At 35.2% G+C, this 20,756-nt stretch overlaps 1 protein-coding gene across 3 annotated transcripts in view; it reads left to right on the top strand.

The window, feature by feature from the left end:
• IL1RAP (interleukin 1 receptor accessory protein) overlaps positions 1-19,369 on the top strand; it is a 124,919-nt gene extending 105,550 nt beyond the window's left edge. For 2 of the 3 annotated variants that reach the window (XM_067738409.1, XM_067738408.1), the window contains 3 exons: positions 6,627-6,770; positions 8,091-8,234; positions 18,064-19,369. In XM_067738409.1, coding sequence (XP_067594510.1) covers positions 6,627-6,770; positions 8,091-8,234; positions 18,064-18,782 — 1,007 coding nt within the window. In that variant the 3' untranslated portion in view covers positions 18,783-19,369. Of the gene's footprint in view, positions 1-6,626; positions 6,771-8,090; positions 8,235-10,762; positions 14,049-18,063 lie in introns of those variants that run through there. The other variant, XM_067738410.1, reaches the window with a different exon arrangement.
• Positions 19,370-20,756: the final 1,387 nt, after the last annotated feature.

The raw sequence follows: 20,756 nt of genomic DNA on the forward strand, positions 1-20,756 counted from the left end.
TAATTCCCAGCAGATTGTCTATTTTGGTGAATGTTTCACATGCACTTAAAAAGGATGTATATTCTGCAGCTTTGGTGATCTATAAATGTCAATTAAGTCAATTGGTGATCAGTGATGTTCAAGTCTTATATATGTTTATTGATTTTTTAAAATCTGCTAATATTTCATCTTTTGAGAGAAAGCGGTGTTTAAATTTTTACATAGAATTATGGTTTTTTCTAATTCTCCGTTCAGTTCTGCCATTTGCTTCACATTATTTTGGAATTGTGTTTTTAGATACATACACATTCAGGATTGTTATGTCTTTTCGATGAATGGACTCTTTTAAATTATGACACGTCTTTTTTGGTTAATATTCTTTGTCTGATATTAATTTAGCCACTCTAGATTTCTTATAGTTAGTATTTGTATTGTATATCTTTTTTCATTCTTTTGTTTTATCTATCAATGTCTTCATAGTTAATGTACATTTCTTATAGACAGCATATCATTGGGTTTTGATTTTAATACTATATGATAATTTCTGCCTTTTAATTTATATGTTTAATCCATTTGTCTTTAATGTAATTATTAGTATTATTGGCTTCAAGTCTACCATCTTACTATTTGTTGTCTACATTTACATCTATTGTTTGCTTTTTTCTCCTTCCCTGCCTTGTGGATTAATTGATAATTTCTTAGTATTCTATTTTATCACCTCTTTGACCTACTGGCTTTACCTCCATGTTTTTTTGTTTTGTTTTGTTTTTTCTATAGTGTTTACAATATTTATCTTGAACTTATCACAATCTGCCTTGAATTAATCACTTTACATATTTTATAAGAACCTTAAAGTGGCATACTTCCATTACTTCTCTCCTGTCTTTTGTTTTATTGTTATAATACATTTCAGTTCTGCATTTATTATAAATGCCACAATACATTGCTATTATTTTTTGCTTTAAATAAGTATCCTTTAAATACATTAAGAACTGAGAAAAAAGATTTTTATATTTATTTACATATTTTCCATTTCTGGCACTATTCATTCTTGGTAACATTTTAGTCTGAAAAACTGTTTAGTATTTCTGGTGGTGCACATCTGCTGGTGACAAATTCTCTCAGCTTTGTTTTAATCTGAAAGTATCTTATTTCATCTTAATTTTTATATTTCAACACTTTATTAAGGAAGTTTTCAAATACATGGAAGATTTGAAAGAATTATACAATGAACAATCATATATCCTACCTAGATTCTATCATTTTGCTGTCTTTGCTTTATCACATATCTATCCATCTATCCATTCCTGTATGCATACAGTAATGTATCTTATTTTTGATGCCTTTAAAGTAGTTACAGACATGAGTAAAAGTTATCACCTAAACCTTTAAGCATCTTATATTATCCAAATTTTAATATTTATTTACATTTCTTTTGATTTTTTTTGAGGTGAAGCTTGTATAGAGTGACAGATTGCAAAACACAAATGAATAATTTGACGATTTTTAAGAAATGCGTGTATATGTATGTGTGTAACCTAAAATCAAGATATAGAATGTTATCACCATAGATAATAACCTTTCATTCCTTCTCCTTATCAGTCAATCCCTGCTACTCCTACCTCCCCCACCACTGGCAAGGCAATGTTCTGATTTTCCTTATCAGAATAGATTATTTTTTCCTCTTCTAGAACTTAGTGTACCTAGACCTATACAGAATGCACTCTTGTATAAAGCTTCTTTCATTCAGAAAATATTCTTAATATTCATGCCGTTGTATCAGTCATTAGCTCCTTCTATTTGCCAAGGAGTGTTTTTTTTAAAAGAATATATCACAGCTTATTTATTCATTCTCTGGGTGGAGGACATTTGGGTTGTTCACAATTTTGAATAGAGCTTCTGTTAATATTCTTATCCAAGTCTCTTTATGGACTTTTATTTTTACTTCTCTGATCTGAATATCTACTGTGGAATTACTGGCTTAGTTTTATCAGAAACTGTCAGACGTTTCTTCCCAAGTGGTAGTATCATTCTGCACTCTCACCAACAGTGTATTCACATCTTTGCCATTTGGTGTTGTTAATCTTAGTTTTAGCCATCTTGGTGAGTTCGTGGTGGTAGCTCACTGTAGTTTGTATTTTTCATGTCACTGATGACTAAGATACTGCGTACATTTTCATGTGCTTATTAGTCATTGGTATCTTCTTTTGTGATATGACTATTCAAATATTTTGTTCATTTTATAAGTGAGTTGTTTGTGTTTTCATTATTGATCTTAGCAGTTCTTTTTTCTGTCCTGGATACCAGTTCTTTGTCAGATAGATGCTTTGCAAATACCTTCTCCCAGTCTGTGTCTTGCCAATTCCTTTCTTCATTGGTATATTTTAGTGAACAAAGGTTATTACTCTTGATGAGGTGTAATTTATTAATGTTTTCTTTAATGGTATTGTGTTCTGTGTTCTAAGAAATACCCCCAAGTCATCAAGCTTCATCTTTTTTTTGGGGGGGGGTCTATGATCCATCTCCAATTATTATTATTTTTAATGTATTTTGTGAGGTAGGAATTGAAGTTTAATCTTGTGTTATATGGATATCCAGTTCCAGCACAACTTGTTGGAAAGATTTTTATTTCCTCATTATGTTGCTCTGGTGCCTTTCACTGCATACGTAACTTTAGGTTGGAAGTGTTCTTTTTCTTTTTATTCTTTCAGCCCTTTGAAAGTGCAATTCCATTGTCTTATGGCTAATATTATTTCTAATATGAATCAGGCAGGGTTTTCTTGTTATTTTTTAATCATGTTTCCCTTTGTGTACACCCCCTCTCTTTTTCTTTGGCAGGTTTTAAGATTTTCTCTTCTTCATTGTTTTTCAAAACTTACATCATGATACACTTTGCTGTAGTTTTATTTGTATATATCTTTTTTAAGGTTCTTTATACTTCTTAGTTCTGTGAGTATATTTTTTATTTAATTTGAAAAAACCAGCCATTATTTCTTCAAGTATGTTTTGCTCATTTTTTCATTTATTCATCCTTTCCTTTTCTTCTAGTACTTGTTATATTTAGGATAGACCCCTCAGCGTCGTCCCACACGTCACTGAGGTTCTCGTTATTTTTTTTTTCATCCTTTTTTCACTCTGTATTTCACTTAGGATGGTTTCTGCTGACTATTTCTTTCTTGATATCTAATCTGCAGTGTTTTTAATTTCAGGATTTTCTTTTTCAGTTTTTGAATTTATATTTCTCCATCAAAATGTCTGTACTGATATTTCCTATTTGCTCTTATAATGTTCACGGTCTTTTTTTAAATTCAACAGATATATTTATAATACTCATTTTAAAGTATTTATCTCCTAATTCCACATGATAGCCATTTTTATTGGCTATCTTTCTTCTGATTATGGGTCCTTTTTTTTGGCTTTCTTTCTGTCTAGTTGTGTTTTTTTATTTAATCCTATACTGGACATTATAGATGGTACACTATTGACTGTCTGAATTTTATAAATGCCTGTTAATTTTTGTTCTAGCAGGTAGTTAATTTACTTGCATAACATCTTGCTTATTTGAAGCATCTTGCTTATCTTTCTAGAGTAGGTCCAAACTAGGCTTCTCTCTAAGGCTAGATTGGACCTATTTCTAAGGCATATACTATCTGGGGTCTCTACTTAATACTTGGGGAGCTAAATAAAGTTTCTTCAGTCTGGGTGGTCTTAACTCAAATGTCTCTCAGCCCTGTATGTGCTCCTAAGTTGTTCAGTTCCCAACTCTTTAGCAGTCATTTCTTCCCTGGTGGTTTTTCTTTCACTGGTAGCTCTTCCTTGCCTGACTCTGAGAAGTGTTACCCTTTGTATTTTTCCAAAGACTTGTGGATTTCTAGAGCTCTTTGTCTACATAGTTTTCTTCTCTCCAGTACCCAGGTCTACAAATGCAGTAGTCATGAACTCTACTTTTGGTTTCCTCGCTCAGTGTAAATACTGTGTGTCTGTGTCACAGTCCCCAAGGTGCCATTAGGCAAAAAGCCAGGGAGATCATGAGCTTACCTTTTTGTATCCTATCTCTCACAGATCACACTCGTACACAACCAGTTGTCCAAATTTGAAAAGTTGTTATTTTAGATATTATGGAGAGAAGGCTACCCCAATCACTTCTCTAAGATCAGAAGCTGAAGTCGAAAATGCACAAATTTTAACACACTATGATAGCCAAACAAATCAGATGGTTAGCTGGAAATCTGGGCTCTGGAGCCTGCCATTACTATAGAATTGCAAAAGGGATGGAGGGAATTCTGATTCAGAGAGTAACAGCAGAGCAAATCGCTAAATTTTACTCCCTCCTGAATCAGATTATCAGTGAGATCAAAGATAGAAGCAGTTTAGGAGTCCAATTTGGTCAAATTACATCACCCCTTTTGATTGGAAACCCTTTGGTCTGGGATTGCTCAGAGGATCAATGTGGGGCAGACAGAAAATGTGGGCTAAGGGTCATACTTTCCCTACAAGCCGGCAAAGCTGTATATGAAAGCTTTTTAGAGCACTTCCTGAATGTGATTCAAACCATTTAGGAATTCAGACTTGTGAATTATTTATCTTAAGAGTTCCATTAGTTAAATAACATTAGGAACTTCTTGATATCATCAAGATGGTCCAACAAAATACAATCTGTAAATATGACACATATAATTGTATGACACAAAATTAAAAAGCTCTACTAGAAATAAAATAGGCAGTAGTAAAATGAATGTGGCAGAGGGAAAGCCATGAGTATAATTTATCTCTTGACCACTAAGCAAGGTAACTATTGATATTTAAAACAAAATCCATTTCAGGTTAGTGAATCCACTGACCTCTTTTATTTTTCCTTATTGTGAAATGTCCACCCAGAGGGAGCCAAAATAACTGAGCAAATAATGAAGATGACAGTGGGAATTAACCCAGTATGTTGTTAACATGTACTCAGAAATACCAAGGACACAGCAATTTTCATGCCAGCTACTCAGATTGATCTTAGTAAATTCTCATCCACTGCACTGACACAGCTTCTGGCATTTTATCATGGGAATTTTCTTATTTTAAAGCACCATTGTTCATGGGATGAGTACAAGAGTACCTAATAATTCTGCACTGCTGAGTCCTAGGCTGTATCTGCATCAGAATTAGTAGCCAGAATGTAGGATAATGAACTCGAAACTTAATGATTATTCCCTTTAATAAGAGAACTTCAGACTCCACTCCAGGCTGCTCAACATTTTCCCCTTAGAATAGCTACCTGTTTTAAAAGGGATTTTTCCACTAGTGTATGATCAATAATTGAACTTCATTGTAGTGTTGTGTAAAGATCTCTGAACTTTGGAGTCAGGAAGGCTTGATAACAATCCCAGCTTTGAAGAAAATTTTTCTATGCCTAGTCCTGGCAAACACTTAACACCTATGATGTTCACGTGCTCAAAGGGGCCTTTTCTCACCACCATACCAGATATACCTCTCCTGCCCCAACCCCTCCCCTAGGTCACTCCATCACATTATCCTGGTTTATTTCCTTTATAACACTGATCACTGTCTAAAAGTAACTATCTTATTTATTTATTTCCACATTTACTTCCCTGCATTAGACTATTAGCCCTAAGAGGGCAGAGACCCTTCCTGTCTTATCTACCATTATAACCTCGACAGCTTCTAGCAAATAGTAGATATCAGTAAGTAATTGTCAAATCAACTAATACATAATTTACGCCATTTCTGCTTCAGATCCAGTAAATATTTTATTCCATCTCAAACTCTTTAGTTTCATTTTCACAAGCTAATAAAACAGCCAAATGAAGTTACTAATACATAGTATATATAGTACTAGATTTATTTTAAATATCCCCAAAGTGTGTAGTGTTATATCAAGAGATGCTTATTCAGATCCTAGAAATTCTCGGGATAAGATGGATGAAGAAGACATAGTCTCTACCTAGAGGACTGTAAATGTATAGTTTAATGGGGAGTGAGAAACGATGGAGAAGCAGGCTTGTGGAATGTGTATCCTAGTAATGTAGATACTTTCAGGGCCAAGCATACTCAGCATTTGGTGGATACCCTCATTTTCTGCTCAATGATAATAAGATTTTTGAGGCCTATTGTCAAATATAAAGAAAAAGGAATTAAATTTCTTCCATATGGCACTGGACAAGAGGAGGAAATTAAGACTGTTATAAACACATTAAAATGTTTTCTCAATTCAACTGCTCCAGCATTAAAATTCTACCAATATCATGGGCTGATCCAGGTAAGAGATGCACAAACAGAGGGTGGAGTTACTTTTCAAAAATGTTTTTGAGGAGATTCAGTTTGTGAGTTTAATTGGATGACCTTTTAAATTCTTCTCAATAATAAGATGCTGTTTTAATTTGTATATCATCAAATTCTATTCAAATCATCTAATAGTTAAAAAACACCTTCTATGCCAGTTTCTGGAAACAAAAAGATAAATATGCCACAGTCTAGTATTAAAACATAGTGCTTAACCTCTACCATGTTATCTTGTTCGCACATGTAAGTCAGGTTCATGGCTCAGCTGCTTGGCGTAAACAGCTATTTACAGGATGATGGGTCACCGCAATCACCACGTACAAATCAGTTTGTTTCTTTGTTGTTCATTCCAATGCTAGCTCCAAGATACACAGTGGAACTGGCGTGTGGTTTTGGAGCCACAGTCCTACTGGTGGTGATTCTCATTGTTGTTTACCATGTTTACTGGCTAGAGATGGTCCTATTTTACCGGGCTCATTTTGGAACGGATGAAACCATTTTAGGTGAGTAATGAAAGATTGTTGTAAATCTCCCTACTGTCATCTTTAGAAAACATGTTGGCTTGATAAAACCTAGGTTAATTGGAAGATGTAATTAGACTACCTTTTGTTTCAGCCCTTGCTATTGAAAATCTTCCTAATGCATATTATTCTGCTTTCTTGGGTCAATATGTGATTTAGTTTAGATCAGCACTATTCAAATAGAAATATAATGCAAGCCACATACGTAATTTAATATTTTTCTAGTGGTCACATAAGGAAAAGTAAAAGAAAAAGTGAAAATAATTTTAATAATATATCTTATCTAATTTAATATATTCCAAATACTATCATTTTAGCTTGTAATTAATATTAAGTTAATAGAGATATTTTAGTCTTATTTTTGGTACTAAAAATCTTCAAAATTCAGTATGTATTGTATTTTACACATATAGCATATCTCAATTCAGACCAACTGCATTTCAAGGGCTCAATAACCACTTGTGGCTTGTGGCTACTGTACTGGACCCTGCATGTCCACACGCTTTGTAACCACAGGTGATCCATGTACCAGAAGCATCACATGGGAGCTTACTAAAAGGAGAATCTAAAGCCTACTCTGAATCAGAAGCTATATTTCAACAGTATCCCGAAATGATTCATATATACACATTAAAGTTTAAGGAGCACTGTTCTAGTGCATATGTGCCTGGTGACAAGAATGAAACATTTAACCTATAGATTCTTAGACCCATCCCATAAAGATTCTCATTGAGTGGGTTTGTGGAAGAGACACAGAACCTGTATTTTTAATGAGAGGTGATTTTTATAATTAGGCAATTTTGAGACAGATTGATTCATTGAATCTAGGTATATTTTTAATTGTAGATATTTTCAGGTGTACATAATTTAGACAGTTTCTCAAGGTTTTGCTCAATTTATAATTCTAACATATTAGTGAGTGACATACTAGGACAGGAACTAGAAATTTTCTGCATGCTATTATTGCCAGCACATATGACTGAGTATTTGCTTCCTGATTCTGTTAATTCATAGTTGAATGAGCCAAACCTCACTCATTCTCCACTACAAAATCTGAACTCAGTGATATGAGAGGAGAAGACACATCAGATGAAATTTTCAATTACACCTTAAAATAGTCATTTTGCCCGGAGACCTGTCACAGGTGGGATATCATACTGAAATCTGTCAGCTAATTTATATAAGTAAAAAATGAAAATGTCAAATATTCAAAAGTTCGATTTCAGAAAAAAATGCAATACTATTGAGGAACATTCCTAATTTATATTGGATCTGTGTTTTCTGTTTTTTAATTTTTGCTAGATGGGAAGGAATATGATATTTATGTATCCTATGCAAGGAATGCTGAAGAAGAAGAATTTGTATTACTGACCCTCCGTGGAGTCTTGGAGAATGAATTTGGATACAAGCTGTGCATCTTTGACCGAGACAGTCTGCCTGGGGGAAGTAGGTATTTCAGATGAATATAGGTGATGCTACACTTAAAGGCAGAGAAGATCCTTAGCTTTGGGTCATGTACAAGAGTCATGGTACAGCTGTATGTTGGCATCTTTGGACATTTAAATGTCCAATGCTTTGATGTAATAGACAGACTCTAGGAATAAATCTACATTGTAAGATGTAGACTATAAGTACAGTTTATGGTATTAAAATATTTTCCCAGGTAAGCTTTAAAAACTTAGTGTCAAAAAAGTGTAGATGCATGGTGGATTAGCGCTCTAAGTACCACAGCTTTAAACATTTTGTTTAGTCACATTTAGATTTTTAGAAGGTTTAGCTAATATGCATTAATCTGCCTCTAATTTTTTCGTAAAGACTGAGTTTAAACAAAACACTTTTATAAAGACTGAGGTTTACTCAATTTTACTAAAAATGAGGTGCAGAAGAGAGTGCATGGAATCCTTCTTTATATTACTTACTGATAGTAAGTAGAATGTTTCCCTGTGGCATTTGCTAATATCCTTTTCTTCACCCTTGTTTTCTGGCAAACCAGTGCTACTCAAATCCCCCCTTTCCTTGTGTCTGTTTCTTCCTTTCTATCAGATTACACATTTGAGATAAGCTTAACATTTTACAAAGGCCAGTATATTCTAATAGGTTTTTAAAAAGTTAGAAATGCTGAATGATTTTAAATAAAAGTATACCTCTATAATTTTCAGATCCAAACAGTAACACATAAAGTGATTGATAGTACATTTGAGTCTGTTTTATAAATGCACTCCTAAGTAATACTGCTAAACCCATTGTTAAACTCCATACTGGTAAAAATGCATGTAATGTCTCTAATCTTTACAACAAACTAATTTATTTTCTCCCCCTAAAATCCTGTTTAATCACTTAACATGTTTTTTAAGGTTACATTGGTAATTAAGATAAAGAATAGACATTAATGTTTATTCTTATTTTGAATTAGCTGGATCACTTACTGTATCTCCCCATTCATCACCCAAAAGTCCATCAATGCTTCTGTTCTACAGCAGATGTCTCTTTCAGTATAATTTTGCCAGGAAATGGTGACTTGACTATATAGTTAAAGGATAAATTCCACTCATTTTAAGGCATAAAATCCTAAATAATTTATTTATCTATTTATTCATTCATACAGCCATTCAACAGATATTTACTACTGTGTGAAAAGTTATATAAAGATACATAGTAGAACAACAATGTAAGACCCTCCAGTAGGGATTGATAGTTCTTTGAAGAATTCAGGTTCTACATAATTACTCTGGCATCTTGCTTTTGACGGTTGATCCTTGTGGTCTTTTGCATTCTCCCTGCTGTTCTCACTCAGTCCCCTTTGCCTCTGGGTCTCTCTCCCTGCTTACACACAGTCAGCCTCCAGGAATACTGCTTGGAGTAGGCAATTACTTATTCCTGGATTCTCCTCTAGGCTGCACATGCTATTTTAATTGCAAATCTTTCCCCACTGCCTCTGTACCTGCGAAGATTAAGGTGCAAAATGACGGCTTAGGGGAGTATTGTAAGCCATGAAATAGCTTTCCATAACACTGGTGCATTCCCTGGAGTCGGCTTCTATCTGAACCCCAGGTAAAGGATTATTCAGTCCTTGATAAGCAACCTCAAGGAGATAGATTATTCCCAAGAATTTAGTGATAGGAACTAATCAGAGCCCTTGACAACAGAATAAAATTACACTGCACTTCCATTTTCCCTGCGTTTTCTTCTTCTTTTTGGACATGAAGAAAGCATTTGCCTGTTAGCGAAGGCACACACATCAGCTGGCAGCTGCCGAAACACATGGCTTCACAGTAACGATAGGAGTTTAAAGAGAAAGATTCAGGGACAAATTTAGACTCCAGAACAGAGCAGAATAGAAAGCTGAGCTGAGAATGTGTTACCAGCCAAAATGCCATTCAGTTGACTAGATTTTCTTAATTTCCTATTCCAATGACATAGTGATACTAGTCTGAGTCGGGGAGGTGTCTGGCAATAGAGAGAGAGTTTCAAAAAATGAAGAGTTCTACTCTTGCTGTCCTGTGTTAGTGAAAAATGAACTTCTATGACTTTGACTCTATAATGTATATTTTTTGAATGCTTACTGGCACTAGAGAGTTAATACATGGGTGTCTTTGGGGAAAAAGGGCTCAGGAGCTGATTTTGCTGGGCCACGACATGTAACACGGTTTGAAGAAATTGATTTCAGTACAACCCACTCATCTTTCACGTCCCGAATAATGCTTTTGAAGACCAAGGTCATAGAAATACATTTTGGCTTTAGGCTTGTTTAGAACTCTTTTGGGGTTGGAATATGTACATATAGATTCTGTTCCCTGGAGGAGAGTGACATTTTGTGAACAGAGTGATTGGGACTAAGGACTAAGTGTTCTTCGTAAAAAGTTTCACCTCAGTTCTCAGTCTGTTACCCTAATTTCTTTTCACTTGCTCCTCAAGCCCTGTACCTTGGGGGAGTTCTTGGCCAACACTAATCCCCATGGTGTTTTCTTTCCCAGTTGTCACAGACGAGACCTTGAGCTTCATTCAGAAAAGCAGACGCCTCCTGGTTGTCCTAAGCCCCAACTACGTGCTCCAGGGAACCCAAGCCCTCCTGGAGCTCAAGGCTGGCCTAGAAAACATGGCCTCTCGGGGCAACATCAACGTCATTTTAGTACAGTACAAAGCTGTGAAGGAAACGAAGGTGAAAGAGCTGAAGAGGGCTAAGACGGTGCTCACGGTCATTAAATGGAAAGGGGAGAAATCCAAATATCCGCAGGGCAGATTTTGGAAGCAGCTGCAGGTGGCCATGCCAGTGAAGAAAATTTCCAGGTGGTCTAGAAGTGGCGAGCAGGGTCTCTCCTATTCATCCTTGAAAAATGTATGAAAGGGCCAGTGAAAGGGGTAAAAATATCCAAGGGTACTCCAGGAAGGAAGAATTCCCCCTTCTTTATTCCCAATTGATTGCTTCATGGACAGAAAAAAATTCTATGGAAGCCTCCCCATAGAGATAAATTCAGGGTGACTGTAGGAAGAGCTGTTCTGCTTCCTCAGGCAATAGTAAGGCTTAGAATGCTAGTGCCACCTCCTGTCACCAGCGTCTGATGTCACTATGTTCTTTGCAAAGACCTGGTTGATGCGAATTTCCCCTTCTGCATCCTGCATTCCTACCCCTACTCATCTCTATCCTCTCTCTCTCTCTTTTGAAATAATCTTAACATTATGGGGCAGCCTTTGCTGTGGATTTAAAGACCCCTTAAAGATGAGTCATCTGTTAACAGGGTCATTATGAGTTTCCAAGTATAGTTTTCTTTTTCTTTTATTTTTACTCATCCATTAAAAAGGTAATCAGGGCCTAAATTTATTTTAGCTATGGATAAAAACTCTTTTGCTCATTCAGCTGTATCAGACACCCTCATAGCAAGACTGACACCACTTAGGATGATACAAAGCAGAGTAACTGAAAATGTTCCTTAGACAGCAATTGGTTTAAAGGGCTTGCCTGAATTGTCTCCTACTATGCAACCCATGTCCTCTATCTCAGGTAATTGATATCATATTTGTCAACTTGAAAAATGTATAGTAATTTTTATTAAACTCCCGATTATCTGTAGGTTGACCCATACTTATCATTCCATCGCCCTACCTACTGCATCTTGTGTCAGTCATTGGGAGTTTGCAGGTGGTTCCTCACTTGGTTCAGTCAGATAGGAAGCTTCTCTTAATGGTGCTAATACCAAGTAAAATAACAGCAAAAAGCTTTTAGGGCCTTTTCTGTCTTATGAGAAAAGCACAGAACAGGGTGTTTGTCAATTTGTCTTTTAATCTCAACCTTGCTAATGTGAATATTAGGAAAGTCATTTCTCATTTGTTTCTGTCTCCCCATTGTAAAGTGTGAAAGTTAGACTTAGTGACCTTGAGAGTGCTTTTAGCATGAATATTCTAAGAGCATTAACTGGACCCCAAGCATTTTTCACATTTTATTCACTGGTACAGTTAATACACTCACTCCAAACAAGTCAGTCTGAATAGTCACTGTTAATGAAACATGTTTTAGTTTGTTTTAAGTAAAGTTTTACTGTTCTTAAGACTTGGAAAAGTGAAAACTAAGTCCAGAGTTTACAGAGTGGTGAATATCTATGTTACATATAGAGTTTTAAAAACATATGTATGTATATACACACAAGAATTATATATGTATATATATTGCATATATATATACACATGAATTACATATATATACATATATACATACATGAATTGTATATATTATATATATAAATATATATATATATACATACTCACACTATATATACACATACAGACATATGACTTTAAATAGTCATTGGCACAATATTAAGAATTACTGGAACTCTTATCCAGTTTTTAAATTACCTTCTTTACTGTAATATTTTTGTGTCAGTGTTTTCTGTACATTAATATTTGTGAATTTACAGCTCACAGAGTGGTAGTGGTTGTTAGCTTTTGCTCTCCCTAAATTAGTATAAATAACTTACTACTGCCACAGTTGATCTGGGTGCAACGGAATCTCTTGTGCACAGAGCTTCCACGGTCACTGCTAAGCAGTAGTCAGCCCTCTGGCATTAACTGATCATTTACTATGTTCTGAGCACACACACTTAGAAGGTAAGCTATATTAATCTTAGTGCTCAACTACTGGAGAGATAAATCTCTATTTGGACTGTTAAGTAATACAGGAAAAGAAAATAAAAATACCTATAAATAAGACTGGGTATCCTATGAAAAATGAGAATTCATAATTTAAGGAGATCCTTATCTTAGTAGTATGAATGTTGATAAGCAATTCTAAAACTATCTACTACATTTGTGTCCTCCTGAGGTATTAAAGTCTATTTAATAAATCATTTTTCTACAGAGGAGTTAACGATTATTTTAAATTAAAAAAAACCTTCATGAATCATTGACCATAAGCCTATGGTATGGGGTCACTCTTGGATCTAACTTTTTTAGCCTTATTAATGCTTTACTTTATTAGAAACCACAATTACTCCTCTTATTAACCCTTCACTCACAAGACCAGAGGAGAGCTGACTTCAGATAAGATTTGAATATCAATTCTAGGATGAATTTTAGGTAAATGAAGGACAGCCCCATTACCAAGGGGCTGTTCTCTTTGCCAATGCTGCATTCTTTTTGCACTTTTGGATTTCATATTTACCCCAAATGCTGTTTGGTACCCCTAGAAACTTCTTGTCCTATTTATATTCCTGTATTTGGTACTGAAATTTTCCAAATGCTAAAATCTAAAGCAACTCAAATCTAAATGATATGTCTCATATTAAGATAATTTTGTTTCAAGATTTTTTTGTTTTATGTCCCAGAAGATGCCCAATACAGATTATCTGAGTGAGATGGAGAAACATAGTTTAGAGAACAAGAAGAAATCGCTCTCTAATGTTAAAAATAAAAGTATCTAATGTTAAAAAGAAAAACCTTAACGGTTTTAGATATATGATATAAAGACCTTCTGCACCCGTTAACAAAAAACCATGATATATAGAGTGTCTAATTACACAGTCATATAAAATTATTTAATATTTTTCTGCGTTGTAATTTAGATGATTCCCTAGGAGTCTAATAAACTAGGACTTCATTGTATTGGGGAACAAGAGCATTACTCCACTTGTTAATTATCTATTTTCTTTCCATAGGTTTTCATATATTATCTTTTTTATTTTATTCATAAACTTTTGTATTTTCCATTTTCCAATGATTTGTAAATTTGTTTATTTTAAAAATAAACCATTTATTTTAAGCTTTGAATTTTATTTTGTGCATGTGTTTTATGTCTTTATTTTCATGTTTGGGCATAAGAAATGAGAATACAAAAATTAATTATACACTTAGAAAAAGAAATGTTATGAGACATTAATTTTCTCTTTCTGAGAAAAATCTGAGAAAACCGGGAACTTCAACTCAAGAACATTTTTTTTTTACATGTGAGTAAATGAGTTACTAATTAAAATGGGTTGATCTAGTATACCAGACATGTGTGTGTATGTGTGTGTGTGTGTATGTGTGTATGTATCTGTGTGTGTGTGTGTGGATTGAGAAAGAGAGAGAGAATCAGAGGGAGAGAGAGAGAGAGAGAAGGAGAGAGAGAGAGATGGGGAATAGAGACAGAGAATAACAGAGAGGCAGAGAGAGAGAGGAGAGAGTTTTAAAATAAAGACACAAGCCTATTCCTTTTTTGTTCAACTTGAAACTTGGGCAGTTTACAGTAATCTCTTACCTTTTATAGGTTTTAATACAACCCTAAGGCAGTTGCTTTGAAAGGAGATCAATTAACTAATGCTTTGCCGTTAGTTAATAGGTGATAATTGGAATCAAATATGCATTTCTATCACAAATTTCAAACAAATCAGTGATAAATATTTGGAAAGGCATTTTCTTTTGAGTTAATATTGTCTGTAGTGACAGGAAAGATTTCTTGCTCTTTTAAAAAATATCTTATTCATTTATTCCAAGATTATTTATTGGATCTCTATAACTGAGCTGGTTAGCTTAGTAAAAATTTTCCTACTGAAGAATTTCCCAGCTTCAAACCAGTCTCCAAAGAGTAGACTTAAGATCAATGGATTCAAGTTACAAGAAAACAATTTCTACTCATTTAAGAAGCAACTGTAAAGCAAAGCTAAACAATAATGTATTTCACAGTCTTTGGAGATATTAGCCCCACCGCCATTACTAGAGATGTACAAGCAGAGATTTGATGGATATTATTGAGATTTTGTAAAGGGTTTTTTTGCACTGTATAAGTAATGATGATCCTGAAGTTGCTTCCAACTTTGAAAATGACTTACTGGAACACAGTGGTGACTATTTTCAGTATCAGCAGTTTCAATATCAATAGTTTGGATATGATGGCTACCTGGCTATTACTGACCCTATTAAAACTTTTAAGATGTATTTTTCAGTCACTCACTGAAGTTACTAAGTCTTTGACACAACTAAACTTGCAGTATAACAGAAGAGACATGTTCAGCAACTTGTCTATTTCTCTGTTTCTACTCAAGGGATATGAGGTATTTTTAGCATGGGCTAACAGATTAAGTATTCCAGTAGTATTTTTTAAACTGAATAGACAGAATTTTAAAAATTAAAATACACATTTTAAGATGGTTCTGTAAAGTTACCATTAGAATCAATCATTAGTCTATACATTATTTTTATATGTTCTTTATGTATTATTTTTATTGTTATAAACAATATATAATATTGTTATTAACTATAATAATGTTGTTATTCAATTTTGTATTATTATTATTGAATAATAATTGAATCAAGGTGATTAATTCAAAAGTGCACCATGCACTAGATATTTACCTATAGGTATCAATGAATTGTCTAACAGTCCTACAATTCTGCTCTCATTATGTGCATTTTATAGATGGATGAACTCAAACTTTTATAGATATTACAATAAATGATTATACTATTAAGATAAAATATTAAGATAAATGGAGAAACCAATATTTGAATTCAGATTCATCTTCCAAATTAGGTGCCCCCATTATTTTTATCTGTACTTCAAGTTTTAAGAGAGAGAGAAAGAGGTTTGCTACTCTTTCATACACCAGTAAACTAGACAAAGAACAAATTTACAGCCCTAGTTTTCTTTTTGTTTTCTTTCTACTTTCAAGTTAATACCAAGGAGATTACAACTTTTACACGCCAGAGTGTTCTGGAACAGTGAAGAGCTCTAGATCAGAAACTGTGACTTCAAAACCAATTTAGTTACGACACCAGAAAACTGATCTTATCCATCTACAGCCACACCTCAGTTTTGTTTTGTTTTTTGAGCCAAACAGAATAAACGACCTAATTTAAGATGCCCTCGCCAAATAATACTCAGCATTAAAAAATAGTAATAATTAACATCTTCAAATATGAAGTTTGACAATATGGAAGATAATAAAATAGGCCATAAAGGAGGCAGTTTCCTTCAAAGTACTATGTGAATACCCCTAGGTATAGCCCAACCCTTATCTGAGAAGCATATCCTATATCCATTCCTCAATGTCTGGAATTCCACAATTCATATTTGGGTTTTTTTTTTTGGTTTTTTTTTAGCATTACCCTCTCTCAAATGCAAATCCTCCATTTTCAGGGTGAGGTACCAAAATTAAAAACAAACAAAAAAAGCCATAGGCTTTAAAGACAATTTTCTTGAGAGGATCTAAGACAATGTTTTATTTTCAACAGTGGTACCATCATTGGACAGAGCAAACATTTTTCTAAAGTGACTATTTTGAAGTGAAACACCCACACCCACACTCACTCACACTCCCCCCACACACAATTTGAGTGCACATGTTCCTTTTGTTGAAAAACTATCCATGTTATCTAAGGGTTATATCATATTTATCATGATACAGGAGAAACAGTAGAGTTCCTACCCTTACATTCTCAGATTTGTGAAAGGCAGCAACATAAAACTCTGAGTAGCACCAGAGAGGACAAAGGAGTTACCAAGACACACACACACACACACACACACACACGCGGGCTTTGAAGATAAGTGAAAATTTAGATTTATCTTTTAAGAGTGCAACAAAAATTGTCTAAAACACTTAATGCTCTTGATAAAACCAGTCAAAAGTTCTTAAACATTGAGCATGTTTCATTTGATTTTCCTTCAAATTCATGTTAAGTTCATCAACTGGAAATAAATAATCTTGTAAAGAGCACAGTTCCTTCATTCCCTGTCAAATTCATGATCCAATTCACTGAAAACTTCCAGCTTGTCTTCACAGGCTGAAAAGTTTCTCTGTCAGTGTTTTACCCCTGGCCTCAAAAGCATAGGTACTCAACCTCATGGTCTGTCCACAGTACCTGTTTTCAGAGTTGTCAATGGCTGCCATTTATAAATTTGGAATGCCTTTCCTTTAGAAAATCACATTGTTTAAGCTCCTACGTCTCACAGTGAGTTAAGCACTCCATTTATCTCAAGAACTTTCCAGTGAGTTCTGTCCAAATTCACCTCAATAACTATTAGAATTGAATGTTTCATGCGAGGTCTCAACTTATTGCCTGATTTTTAACAGTCATTTTTGTCATCACTGTTGACCCTTTAATTGATTTCCAGGCCAATCCTTCACACATACACACAAGAAAAAAAGAAAGAGTATTTTGGTTGACAACATGGTCGATACTATGAACTGTCTGCTATATCCAAACATTTTAAGTAGCAAGAACTATAACTCTGTGGATCTTAGGAGGTAATAATGCCCTATTGACCTTTGCTGATAAGACTGTGTCTGGAGCATTATGTTCAGTCCTGTTCAGGGTACTATTTTTAGGAGACACTTATATATACTGAATATTATTAAGAGAAAAGTTATAAAAGTGGGGAAGAGACTTGATACTGCATCATATGGAGAATAACATAAAATTCATGAAGTCATTTAATCTAGAGAAGAGAAGAAAATACAATGAGATCACAAGAATTATGAAATATTTCAGATATTTTAAAATGTCAGATCCAAGACCACTGGACAAAAGTGGAAGGAATTTCAAAACAAGAAATTATTTACCAACGGAGCTGAAATTAGCTGCTTTTAGAGGTGGTTAATTCCTCATCCTTAAAGGTAGCAGATACTTTGCAACCATTGATAACAGTAGTGTAGATGAGATTCCTTACCTGGGTAGATTATTTAACACTTAGATCTTATATTCTCAAGTGTTCATTGCCTGTCCTTTGCAGGATTGTCAACAATGAACTGAAACCTATATAAGTTTTCACTAGGCATTGTCCTATCTTTCCATTTTCCTATAGATACAGTGGAAGCAGTTTTTGACTTCATTCAAAGGAGCCGGAGGATGATTGTTGTCCTGAGCCCAGATTATGTGACAGAAAAGAGCATCAGCATGCTGGAGTTCAAACTGGGTGTCATGTGTCAGAACTCCATTGCCACCAAGCTCATTGTGGTTGAGTATCGTCCCCTTGAGCATCCACACCCAAGCATCCTGCAGCTGAAAGAGTCTGTGTCTTTTGTGAGCTGGAAGGGAGAAAAGTCTAAACATTCTGGTTCTAAATTCTGGAAGGCCTTGCGATTGGCTCTTCCCCTGAGAAGTCTGAGTGCCAGCTCTGGCTGGAATGAGAGCTGCTCTTCCCAGTCTGACATCAGTCTGGACCACGTTCAAAGGAGGAGAAGTCGTTTGAAAGAGCCCCCAGAACTCCAGAGCTCAGGGAGGGCTGCAGATGTCTCTCCAGCTCCAGACACGATGTCCAAGCACAGAGGGAAGCCCTCTGCAGCCTGTCGCTGCTGTGTCACCTACTGTGAAGGAGAGAGTCAGCTTAGGAGCAAAAGCCGGGCAGAGATTCATACCCAGCCCCAGTGGGAGACACACCTCTGTAAGCCTGTTCCCCAAGAGTCAGAAACTCAATGGATACAAAATGACACCAGATTGGAACCCCCTGCTCCCCAGATCTCTGCCCTTGCTCTTCACCATTTCACGGATTTATCCAACAACAATGACTTTTATATCCTATAATTACTGTGTGGTGGGGGGTGGCTGCTATTTCTACCAGCCCATTTTGTTTCATGAACCTATGGGAATAATTGACATTTTTATCATCTAATGGACTATCAGATTGTGTCCCCTTTATTGATTTTTAAAAACAATTTATTTCTAGGAGACAAAAGATCCGAAGGACCCGAATCCAGACTTATTGCCTCTAACGGCCTCAGAAGAGCACACTCTTCTTGGGCCCTAGAAGGTCAGTATGTGCAAGTTGCCTAAAGTCTGATCCTCTCTCTTGCCCAATGGTTTTCAATGGAGCAAAGAATTTTATTGTGTTTCCTCTGAGTTTGTTGACCAACCTCATGTTATAAGTCAGTCAGGTGTACTTGGGCTATGACACTTACAGGGTATGTGTATCTTGAGCGAGCATTATGGAAAGAAATTGGTTTTGATGGAAGCTGTAGGACTAAGCTCAACAGAAAACCTACAGCACATTTTCCCAGGAAGAACCAAATACTCCCACGCAGGGATACATGGTGTCCTCTGTCTCACTGTAAACTAGTGTTCTCTAAACTGCCTAAAGTTGTTAGCATCAATAAAGTTATATTTTTATGTGATTTCATTTGTACTAACAAATTTTTACCTCTCTCTCTCCCTTTTACCTTTTATGGCTTTTAAATTCATATCTGAAGAGAATTCCCTTTAAGGAAATTGAAATTTGGTTTGGGTACTAGGAAAACTGAGATGTCTCTTTAGTTTCTTTCTAATATGTATAAAAGTGATCCGAGAAAGACCAAAAGAGAGTAAGAAAATGTCTCAAAGGAAAAGGAGGTTTATACAAAAATATCACTATATTTTTAGAAATGACACCTGAAAAATTCAGTACCGTTAAGGGTTTAGGGTAGACTTTGGTATACCAATCCCTTCTTCTCATTCAGAATTCTGAGAATAGTCAATTCAAGTGCCTACAAGGATCAAAAGTAAGAAAAAAGAGAAAAGGGGGCCAGATATAAGTATAATACAATGCTCTCCATCTAGTACTCATGTGTATAGGGAAATAGGTATAGATAAGTATTTCTTTAAACATTTTAACACAATCATAAAAGGCACATGGCATTTGATTTCCAAGTCAGGGAGATAATAGAGATGATTAAGCCTGGAGGCAATTGAAGAATATATATTTCTTTAAAAGGGAGCATCCTCTACTCAGCTCCACTAGATTGCTGTCACTGATTTAGCCCCAGTATTGGAAGATTGTCCAGTTTTTCAAAAGAATCTAAAAATCAAGATTTTTATGTAATCTGTCAATTATGGAATGACCTTTACTTAAAAAAAAAAGAAAAGAAAAGAAAAAAGTAAAGAACCAACCAAAACACATGAACGTACATTTACCCAGAGAGCCACTAGTTTGTAATTTCAAAACGAAGGTATTCACCCAAAAAACATATGTCAAATGAAGATCCAAATAACCCTGGTGATTCTGAGACTGGAGAACACAGACTGGCCCTAAGGAAATAATGGAAGACATTTATTTCCTCCCCAAATTGAAGACATCTGGACACTCAGAATAGGGCTGATCTGATCCAACACTCCATTAAGGAGAAAAAGCTGGAAAATAGTGTGCCTTCCATCTACTCTGTAAAGGGCCTCTGCCTGGTGGGTTTACTGTAAAAAAAATTAGAAGCTCAATCTGCTGCTCCTGACCAGGAGCAGAGTAAAAGGAGCCAAAGGTCATACAAGACATGAGCGCTCACCTTCAGTATATGAGCCCTGGCTGCTAGTGAGCTATGGCCCAATGGGTGTCATCCATTCTCAGTTATTAATAGTGAATGAGAGGTGGAGAAAGAAGCCAGAGTTTTCATCCCACTACTCCTCTTGGAGAGAAATACAGAATTCAAAAATGAAAACAGAAACAATTAGATCCTTCTCCTGCTGAAATAAGATGAGGAAGTAGGGCCCTCCAGAGTAAATGGGACTCAACATGGAACTTGCAATTAGGAAATG

This window comes from Pseudorca crassidens, chromosome 5, assembly GCF_039906515.1.
Source record: "Pseudorca crassidens isolate mPseCra1 chromosome 5, mPseCra1.hap1, whole genome shotgun sequence".
NCBI lineage: Eukaryota > Metazoa > Chordata > Mammalia > Artiodactyla > Delphinidae > Pseudorca > Pseudorca crassidens.